The sequence below is a fragment of the Oryzias melastigma genome, linkage group LG12, assembly GCF_002922805.2.
Source record: "Oryzias melastigma strain HK-1 linkage group LG12, ASM292280v2, whole genome shotgun sequence".
Lineage (NCBI taxonomy): Eukaryota > Metazoa > Chordata > Actinopteri > Beloniformes > Adrianichthyidae > Oryzias > Oryzias melastigma.
The window spans coordinates 21,111,181-21,122,649 of NC_050523.1; the positions used below are offsets into that span (position 1 = coordinate 21,111,181).

The window sequence follows — 11,469 nt, forward strand, 5'->3', positions numbered from 1 at the left end:
CCATGCCGAAGCCGATCGGTGCTAGCTTGATCATAGCTCGGTGCTAGCTTGATGATAGCTCGGTGCTAGCTCGATGATAGCTCGATGCTAGCTCGGTGCTAGCTCGATGATAGCTCGGTGCTAGCTCGATGATAGCTCGATGCAGTCGGAAGCGCAAACTCCAACAAAGCACCCTCCCCCTGCTTGCAAACATAAAGCTTTGAGTCTGGCTGCAGCCGATCGGGCCTTTGCGCGCTTCGAAGTCTCCTCTGGAGTGCCACACCATCTACGCGTGACGTAAAATAATGCAGTAATGACACCCAATCGAATAGATTGTTTACATGCACCACAATCAGATCAACAATCGGTATAACCCAGCTATCTCGATCAGAAGGGAATTTGGATCAGAATGAGTCTGATCGGGTCCAAAAGTCATGATCTGATGTTTTTAGTGTTCCTTTAATGTTTTGAGCAACATGTGTGATAAGTTTTTATCAACAACCTTGAAATGTCATTGTCTTTATTAAACTGCCTCTCAATTTTATTTTGACTGGTTTCTACTTTATATTTATTATTAGAAACGATTTTTTAAAACAATAAAAAAAAGTTTATTTGATGGCACTTTTAAGCACAATTTTAACTAGATTTATTTTGCCTGATTAGCAAAAAAGTTTGTTTTTGAGAAAACTTTGTGGCACACAGAAGTACATTGGTAGACTCTGGTTCCTAGACCGTGTGCATGTGCTGCTATTAAAACAAGATTAAATCAAATGAGGTCGTCATCTGAAGCAAGCTATTTTTCAATAAGAGAAAAAGTTTTGGACTCACTGACTCAAATATAACAAAAGTATATTTAAAACAATCAGATTAATCGGTAAACAATCAGTTTTTGGCCAACTGTCAATTCTTCTTCCTGTTGTCTCTCTACTTTTTTTTGCCTCTCCATGTATACAAAATTACGTCCAATTATATGTTTAATCCGACTTCTACCAAGTCGGCAGTGCTGTTTTTTATTTATTTTTTCACAGCACTGCAAACAAAACCTGAATGACACACTTTACTTTAACCACAAAGAACAAGACAGTCTAAAAGACCCAAAAGTTCAGGTTTGAACGTTTGAAACTGTTAATTAAAATGCAATGTTTTTTTTTTTTTGCTTAAAATAACATTTTAAAAAGCTTCTCTGTTGAAAGACATTTCCATAAATAATAAATATCTAGATTGTTTGGTAAAATAATTTTACTTTATCGTATCATCACAGAGTTAGTTGAATCTTTTACACATCGATTCATGGACCATGTATGGAGATGCGTATCGAAGTTTGTAAAAGGGAAAGATGCATAATGTTCAGATGTTCAAAAACAACAGAAAGGGTTCTCTTCACTTCTTCTTCTCCTGGTTGTGAATCAACTGACAGCTGATTGATTCTTGTTTGAAAGAGACGCAATGTAAATAACTATATTCGCCATAATAGTGTTGACAAGTTTTTATAAACTTGTTTTTTTTGTACGAGCTACAAAATTAAATATATTTCTGCATATAAAAATAAGAGTTAAGTGAGTATAAGTCGCTGCTTTCCATTTTACAGTGTGTAGGTCCACAACAACAGACTGCAGATCGCTTTACATACACATCACTGTGAGGATGGCGGAGGCAGCAGGCGGAGTCAGGAGCCCATTAGTCGGAATGCAGGTATAGTTCCCAGAATCCTCTGGGATGAGCCTGGAGATGAGCAGGGTTCCATCCACCATGATCTTCACGCGTGACTTCAGAGACCTTCCCAAACACAAAGGGGAATTCATCAGCATGGAGAGAATCGACCGGATCCTTTAGAACACCATGGAAATTATTCAGTTTTCCCACTCAAGTCAAGTCAAACAGGATATCAAAGCATCGCCACGTGTAGGAGGTCTTTTGAGTTATTCACTCCTGCATCGCGGAAGGAGGTTAAGGATATTGCATTTCAGTTTGAGTGGGAAGAGAGGAGCTCACACGTTTATTCATTTACAGGAAAAACAGACAGAAGTCTGAAGCCTCCTTTTGTTTTGATCCGTATGTTTTTAAGCAAAGGTTCAGACACCTATGAGCTGCAAAAGCATGTCACTCCATTTAAAAAGCAATTACCAAATGTACTCATAATTTAATAAATCCGTACATGTGTTGCCAAGCTATTAATAGCATTTTTGGGGTAAATTAGCTCCAAAACATCCCTGAGATCCGATCCCCTCCTAGCAGGTTGAGTACTAAGCAGACTGACATCAGCCAATTAAGCCTCCATCTGCTCAAATACATCCCAGCCGCTGTTTCCTTAAAGGGCACTTAGCTGCCTGCTAGATGATGACATGCTGGCAATCACCAAGCATTTGTCTCCTCTGTCAGATCTTTTGTCTTGCACGGAGCACAGCTTTTGTCAAACCTGCACAGAAAAGCTCATCCATTAACACTCCCCTTTTCCTGCTTCTGAGGAGACTTGACTGAAGCTTCCACAAACAAGAGGCGTAAAGTGTTGGGAAGCACATTTACAATCGCAGAACAATACAAACAACACTGACATTTCTGTGAGAGTGTTGGCATCTGGCTCATGTAGGAAAGTCAAATATTTCAGTTTCATGCAGATGAAATCAGTGCAGTCGACAAGCTTCCACCCTGACAATGTTCAATAGTGCTGCGTATTGACAAGAGTCTGATGACAATATAATACGCATCACGATACTCTCCACGATATGATATATCCACAATGACCTAAGATTGCATCAAAGACAATATATCACAATTTTTTGAAAAAACTTTACCTGAATACTAATACACCTCTCACGTAAATTAAATTGTATTAAATACATTTTATTTATTTATCAGAGCATTAAGAACTGCAACAGTATTTTATACACAAATTACTTTTACTCAAGAAAATTCATAGTGCTTCTCTTTAATAAATTAAGGAAATAATGTTTTCAACATTAAGTTGCTTCAACAAAATATTGAAATAAAATAAACCCATAATAAACCATCAGAAATGTGTTCTACTTGGTTTGTTGTATATTCCACATATTTTTCATTCTAAGAAAAAAAGAGGTCTGGGGTATTTTGAGTTAAATATTCTTTAACAAATAAGGTTCTAGAAGTATGACTAAGAAAATAAAGTTCTGTTTATTTGCAACCCAACTCAAATGTGCTTTATGATTTTAGCTAATAGCTTCTAGATTTAATGACCAAAGAGACTTGGGAACAATCTCCAATCTAACTAATTAACATACACTGTAAAAACTGAAACATTGAATCAATGAACAAAAGTTCTGTGATTTGAAACATTTGAAGCTATAACCCTTTATTGAATTAAATGGTTAAGTTGAGTAAACATTGAGAAAGTTGAGTAAACAATTAAAACATTTAATTTGATGAAAATAAATTATTTTAAATATTAAAATTACAGAACTTTTGTTAATTGATACAATGTTCCACCTTTTCAGTGTAAAATTAGGATTTTATCCAGTGCTGAATCTGTTCTTTCTAAACAGTTCAGGTTTCTTGAATGGTGCTAAAGTTGATGCTTGAAAAAAAAAAAAAAAAGCCAATTTTTTTCCATAAACTAAAGTGTGATGAAGCAGCATCACAGGGTGAAGGGGGGCGCTTGAATGTGCCAAAGATGCTCTGTTTCCTTTATTGTGACCAACTGCAGCGCTGCATCTCCGTTTTCACACACGCTGAAGTAAATAAACAGATTTCTACGCTCATTGACACGACGTTGGTCTTTTTTTAAGAAGACCTGGCTCCAGGCAACAATGTGAAGTCCAGCCATCAATAACCGGAACAGGAAGTTCACAATAAAGTATATTTGATTTGATTATCTCCCTCATATCAGTCGAAAAATACTATTTTTTTTGTCAAAAAGGCTAACCTAATTGGCAACCCTAGCATTTGCTTTTTTTATATAGTTTTAAACCTTTAACACCAGAGATGTTTGTCAAAACCAAACCATAAATCCTTCTGCAATCAACAGAAAATCTTCTTTTTACCGACATGCAAAATATTAATATAAATTAGTAAAATAGTACATGCAGTATAAATTAGTTTACATTTTATTGCATTGCATTCTTATTTATCTTTGTTGTATTTTATTCCTTATTGGTTTTGTAATTTTATACTGTTTTTAATTTTGCTCCCATTTAACCTAATTTTTGTTAAATTTAAGTTTGCATTTTTCCTTGAAGGACATTAAACCATCGGTGCAATTAGCATTAAAATAGGAACAAAAGACAAAATTTTTGCAAAAAAATATTCCAAAATATTGTGTTTCAAAGTACATCAATTAATTTTCAATCAAAATTCAATATGTTTTTGTCCAGATTCCGTTATTTTTTTCCTCTTATGAGGTGGGATTACCAAGAAACTCCACGTATTTGCTCCTGGTCTGGCCCTATTGTCATTTGTTTTAACCCTTTGTGGCCCAGGAGTCAAAAGGTTTGTCCATCACTGCTTTAAATTGTCTTTAGGTGTGAATGTGTGTGTGTAGGTGTGCGATTGTGGCCCTGTGACAGACTGACGGCCTGTCCAGGGTGTATCCAGCACCCCTGTGACCCCAAAAGAGGGAAAACTGATTTAGAAAATGTATGGATAGATGCTGTGAATTACAGCAAAACTTTTGTATGCATCACCTTTTGACTAAATCTTTGGGCACCTTCATGACCTCATCCATTTTAATAAGAACCCACCCACAATCACTGGAAACGTAAGCTGATTGGCGAGTGATTGACATGTCTGACAGGAAGCAGAGAAATCTGTGTTTTTATGTAGTACTAGTTCTGCATCAATCAATCAATGTATTATTTATACCACCGTTAAAAACAGTAGCAACCAGAGTGCTGAACATAACACAAATATACATAAAATCATTAAAAAATAAAAACAATGAAAACGGTGAAAGCAATAACCCAGAATCAACTCGGGACATTTTTGGTCCCCATCCCTAGTTAAAACTGAGTTGTACATCACTAATTGAGCTACCACATTTACCACAAGATGGTTATCAAAAGATCTTAATGTCGTTTTGGTGCGATAATAAAGCTGCTGGAAGAAGCTTGTTGTGTTGTTCTGCCAACTAGTGGTTGGAGGCTTAAGTGCAAAACAAAAGTAAGACACTGAACTTCGTTCGCTAATAATTCATTTGAATAGTTTTGGAAGCCTTTGAAATCAATAAAATTTAACCAAATTATTTTTTTCCCTACACCTCTAATGTTCATGCACAAACAAAAAGCAGAAAGTCTTCTTTTGCTCATGTTTGACCAGAGCTTTTCACAATTATTGTTGGTTTTACTGTTTGAACTGGAATTTTTTTTAGATTTTGGTTGTGCCTTTACTTTCCTAACTGTGATTTCTATGTTTGTTTTAAATGTTTGTTTTCCTCTAAAGCACATCAGCTTATGCATGGATTGAACCACACAAATAAACTTGCCTTGCATATTTTTGTCACAGCAGGGCAATAGGATCTCTGCATGACATTTAAACTGATGACACATCATGACTGGATTTGCATTTATTTAATTTTGATGGATTACTTCTGTACAGCAGTCGTGTTAAAAAAATAAATTGGTTCTTTTCCTGTTTATTTTTGCAGGTCACTGAGCCTTCATATAACCCACATCACTCAAGTACAGTATGTGTTTCAGCAAAGACGGCACAGTTAGCTTGTTTGTTGAGCTTAATGTGGCCTTTTGTTACCCTATTCTGTACAACTTTACACAATAACCATCAAGGCAAAAATGTTGTTTGTACAACTCCAAAAACCTTAAACCTGAAGAACGAACCTTGGAGTTCTTTTCTCATCTTTTTCGTCTCCTTTTCAGACGATTTGAATTGCACATCTTAAGTAGAAGGTAAAAATCCAGCTCTCAGTTCATCCTCAGACGTGTCCGTGTACATTTCCCTCAGGTCTTCAGCGCCAATGAACAAAGCTTTCTTTCATCAGCTGCAGGCCTGGTTTTAACAGAGCTGTGTTTGCTTCGGTCTGCCAAAGAAACTTTGGAGTCTTATTGTGACCCTCAAATCAAAGTTGACCAGAAATGCTGCCCCTGTGGTTTAAAACAGGAAATGATTTATCATTTCATTTTGAGTATTTCAGCTGCATTTCATTCACTTATTATCACAATACAGAAGGACATTTAAAAGAAAAAAGCGGAAAAACTGACATTTTTTTTGAAAATTTTCTTCATCTTTTTCTTCATCACTAAAGAATCTGTGGTACTTATTTGTGTAAATGTGAACTTTATTTCACCACAGTGAAAGTGGGACACACAACCAACAGAACAAACATTTAGAAAACACATAATACAGACAGAACACACAATTGGAAGCTGCTGAATCACAGTCAAGATCAAGCAATATCATGATACATATCGTGTGGGTGAAAGAAAAGAGTCTATAGTGCCATTTCTCCTCCATCATTTATATCGTTTCTAACCTAATTTGATCAATTATCACACCAGATATACTATTAAATAGCCTGAGACTATTGCATAGATGTTGCCTCATCAGTGTGTCCACTAAAAACTTTTATAAGTGAAAATAAAGACAAATTAAAAAGAGATTTTTCACAAAGAAACTCTGTCTTGAGGTTTTGCGGTGTAAAGCTGCTTTACGTTCTTTGATTCGCACTCATGCAGGTTTTACGCTACTTCATGAGTGCAGAGCAATGGGCACGGAAGAGTTGGAAGTCGTTTCCCCGGAGTTGAAACAGACAGATCCACCGACGCAGACAGCCCAAGAAGAAGCACTTTCAGCCAAAGAGGGACGTCTATGATTTGGTTGCATTTTGGATTCAAGACGTCCGACAATGAGCAGAAGAGAGCAAAATGTAAACAAGCTAGGAGGCTATTACCGCGCCGATGCTAACACAACAAACCTTCTATCACTCAAGGAAAGTCCACGGAAATTGACATATCAAATTACAAACAATAAGAGAATAAACCAAGCTGTGGATCAGGTCTGTAACAAGTATCCAAGTACTCAAATTCTCACGATCTGTTCCCAAAAATTTGAGTATGAATATTCACGACGTCCAAGATTGCTGATCTTTATAAGTATAGTAGAGTGTAGTAAAAAATGTATTGTTCTGGAATGCAGTATAATGTTGGATGTTTAACTTATGAACTAAAACAAAACCAAATGTGCAGCGCTCATAGACAGAGCCACTGTCAGCGAAGGTAATTTTCAAAATAAAGTGTCAATAAAGCTTCCTGTTTTCAAAGTAACAAGCTTTTTTCCACTTAAAAATTGAGACCAAGGTTCCACTTTCTGACATTAGTTCTGAAAAAATACATCAGCTTAAACATCGGAGCTTTAGCTCCAGTGTTTATATTGTTGTGGTTAGGCTAACTGTTCAGGCTGAATTTTGTGCAAACATTTGTTTTTCTACTCACAAACAGGAAACTCTTGTGCACTTTAAAAATGTTTTTCATATTTTTTTACTAATTCAGTTTAAATACCTTTGATGTTTGGAACAAATGTGAAGGCTGCTGTTTATCAGCCACATCTATTCTCATTTGATTTATTTTTGTTGCATTAAAATATTTGTTTCCCACCAGTGACTATCCAGTTATCTGTGACTTAAAATAGTCAGAAAAGTATTCTATTACATTTTTTTCAGGGATAACTGAAAATATACGTTATTGTTGTATTTTCTGATATGTATCATTGTTGTGATATAACATAATTTATATCGTGATATATAACTTTTCCATATTGCCCATCACTAGTCAAGATGGTCATTTGCTTTAGACCCAAATGTATAAAAATAATGTTTTTAACACGACTTTTTATAATATGGAGGACATAAATAAAGACTATTAAGATTTATTCAAATTATTGTGAATCAGGAGCAGATGAAAAACAACTGAGTTGGAAAAATAATGTAGAAATTACAGTGGGCGGGCCACAACCTCGTGGCTTTGAGCTCTTAGCGCTCTGGAGAGAAAATGGGTTCGTGTTTACCCCGCGCCAACAGTCCCACCCACAACTCAGAGGTGAATTTCTTCTGAATTCTTACAAATTTGTCCTAGAAAACGTCACGTTTTGATTTTGGCTAAAAACTGAATCATCGTAATTAAAAGACTACAGGAAAAACAGGTTTTATATTTACTTTTATTGTATTGTGAACAAAATTAACATTTTCTTGATGAGTGGAATCCTAAATGTGTCACAAATCTGAATAAACAAAATCAAATTTAGGTCAAAGAAATTGTCTTTCCTTGCTCCCTGCTTTAGCTCTGCTCGGCTTAACTGTAAATTCTGCAACAAGTGTGAGCAGACAAAGGTGATGCTTGTAAATAATTGAACAGAAGCAGCTCAGCAGGAGAGACCATATGATGACACAGTTCCTGAATCACCTCGGGCATCTTTTTCCTCCGACCTGCCCGGAGCTCCTCACACGATGGGAGCTGGGATACCCCGAACAGCAGGAAGGGTTTCAAAACAGATGCTATTTTCAGTTGACATTTGTAAAACAAACGTTATTGCTTCTGCATAAACGCTACGATGAACCTAAAATGCTGCTTTATGCCAGACAGGAGTTCCCTGAATGTCAAAATCACAGGCTTTACAGTAAAAGCCGTGCATTTTGTTGGTTCAGGAGACTTTTGGATCACACATGATCAACAGCACTTGTTTTGAAATCTCTCCTCTTCAGCAGGAGTAAAAGCTCCATGCTGTCAAACCAGTTTGCAGACGTCTGTGTGAATAGAAATCAGGCTTTTAGGAGTCGCTTTTGTTACAACGGGGTTTTGTTTGGAGCCTGGCTTTCATGCATCTGTGTCGCATAATATTAAAACCTGGAACTGAAAAGCAAATAATTCTGTTGACAAAAGCACAAATTTCAGCCGCTCCACATTCCCTCTGCGCAGCAGCCCGCCTCTGATGACTTAAGTGGAAAATAGCTTTTAGATTTCAACATTAAAAACATTTTTTTAATCAGATCGGAGCATTGTTATTACATTTCTTTTATTTTCATTATTGCTTTGTGTTTTTTTAATGTTTATTTTTCTGAAAAAATAAAAGAGATGAATCCGTTGAACTGTTCAGCTCTACTTACTCGATGTGATAAACGTTTTCTCCACCTTTCTGCCACACGTATGTCATGTTGGGGGGGTCTGCCACCGCCTGGCACTGGAGAAGTGCATTCTGGGACATGTTGAGGGAGCTACTTTTTGGAGGAACAACAATCACCGGTGGACCTGTTGATAAAAAAATAACATTTATTTAGATGAATCCATTCATCTTGGTGAATGTTTTCCTTATAAAGAAAGATCCAGATCTCTATGTTATACTCCCCGGGGAGATTCAGGGATTCCATAAAACTCCCTCCTAAAGCCACAAAGTAAGCGTGAACGTCGGAAAGAGACTCGCAGCCTTGCTGCTCCTTGAGGCAGAAAAAGCCTGCAGGTAATGGCAGGAGCCCCGTCTCTCTTGTCTCTTCACGCGTTCAGCTCTGCCAGACCCAGCTCATATTTTTGTAGGTCGATTCAACATGTCAGGTCAGTCAGTGAGGGAGATCACTCATATTGGCTGTGCAGTGAAGTGCATAAATGAATGAGAAGTGAGGCGGCAGTGACAAAAGACAGTAAGAGACCAGCTGAGCATGTCACATGCCATCTCATCTCCTCTGGAATCTTCCCCTGTCCAAATCCACCTACACACGTCACAGAAAAGTAGTAGAAGAAGAAAATGTTGACCTTTTGTCCTTAAGTTTTCATACTGAAGAGCTAAACTTTGATGTACAGGTGTAGAGAATGACAGCCAACTTTTTATTACCCAACCTGCATAGATTTCTAGAAATGTGACTTTAAGTTACATAGTACAGAGCAACTGTGCCCCCCTTTCCCTCCCCATCGTGTAGTGAAGCAGAGTTTGTAGCATATTTTCTACATCACAAATAAGCTCTTGTTCAGACTGGATTTTTTACCCAACCAATGTAACCCCGGGCTTACACCGCTAGCGTCAAGGCTCCGTTGCATCGCGGGAGTGGACTAGCTACAGCCGATGGCTTACACTGGCTGCTGCTCCAGCAAATTACGTAATGTTTACGACACGCTGAAACCAGCGAGTTCAGCGGAAAGTTGAAGTTGAGTTTTATTTTGAAAATATACCGGATGCACTTGGCTCGCGTGGTTTCCGGTTTAAGTCGTGAATAGCCCCAACTTCACAGAAAGTGATGACGATCAGCTGCGGTGTCCGTCAAAATTTGAACCAAACAAAAAGGATTTGTAGCGACGCAGAGGTCAGTCTGCAGACGCAGGATGTGAACGCCTGCAGTGGAAGTTCCTCGCTCTTTTAATGTTACGAAAAGACTACGGCGCACGCAACGGAGCTGTGACGCTGGTGGTGTAAGCGAGGGGTTACAGTTTGTGTATATCTCAGTAGACCTTTGTGTAGTTTCACATTTCCTAAATAACAACACGTTTATTAATAGAAAAGTTTGAAATGTTGTTCATTTGTAGCCTTTCAGAGTAAAATGCATCCACATATATGAGCATATATTACCTTTGGAACACTAAAAAAACAAATTATTTATGAAATATCAGTTATTTTTGTGAGTTTTTTCCTACTAGGAAGTAAAACGACTCGACTCCTGAAGCTCCGCCTGCCGCTGCGTGTTTCATGACGCTATCCTAAAGCCTTTGGCAGTGTGTCTTTGTTTCTCCCACGAAAACAAACAACTTCTAAACGTTTATAAAGAGGGAGGCCCATACCATAGATCTGCTCTTCAAAATACCACTTTGGGGTTCTTTATAGTGAGGAATGCACAGTAAAAGGCACTTATAATCTAAAAAATTGTTTTTCATGCTATGCCTCCTTTAAAATCTGACCAAAATGAAACATTTTATGGTCATTTTACTGTATCTAGTAAGTCATGTGTCATTGCTTACTGCCCCATCCAATATGGCGTCGCTCTTTACGTATCTTGGACTGTGGTGGCAGGCTAGCGTAGCATCTCTAGCAATATAACTTACTGTTCACAACAATTTGAATAATAGGATTACACAGTATACACATCTGTATTAATATATATGGTTATGTGTTTTTGTGAATACACTAACGCAGATAAAGTGTAGCTGTGTTGCACTGTGTTTTTTTGTGTGTTACTAGCAAAACTAGAAGCAAAAAGTGTTTTGAATATGCTAAAGAGGCTAATATCTCTGAAGTGGCCATAATGTAGCATGTTCTAAACAAGTTCTAGATTTACTGTGAATGCAGTTCCTAAAATCTGACTGACTGATGGATTTATCTCTGACTCTTTTGTCTCACTGCACCTCATAGTTTGGTGCTGCATAAGTTTGAAAACAGACCATTTACTAGCAAACGAGTGGTCTGACAATCCAGTGCGCTTTATAGTGCAGAAAAAATGGTACTCATAAATAGGGCTGGGCGATAAAACGATAATTATCGTTATTGCGATATTACTTTTTTTCGATAGTGAAATGAGTCTATTACGATAAACTTTCG

At 37.3% G+C, this 11,469-nt stretch overlaps 1 protein-coding gene across 1 annotated transcript in view; it reads right to left on the bottom strand.

The window, feature by feature from the left end:
* The window catches only part of igsf9a (immunoglobulin superfamily, member 9a), an 85,570-nt gene that overhangs the window by 27,810 nt on the left and 46,291 nt on the right, over positions 1 to 11,469 (bottom strand). Inside the window, exons 7-8 of the mRNA XM_024257748.2 lie at positions 9,059 to 9,200; positions 1,610 to 1,755 (exon numbers count right to left, since the gene is read on the bottom strand). Coding sequence (XP_024113516.1) covers positions 1,610 to 1,755; positions 9,059 to 9,200 — 288 coding nt within the window. The remainder of the gene's footprint in view (positions 1 to 1,609; positions 1,756 to 9,058; positions 9,201 to 11,469) is intronic.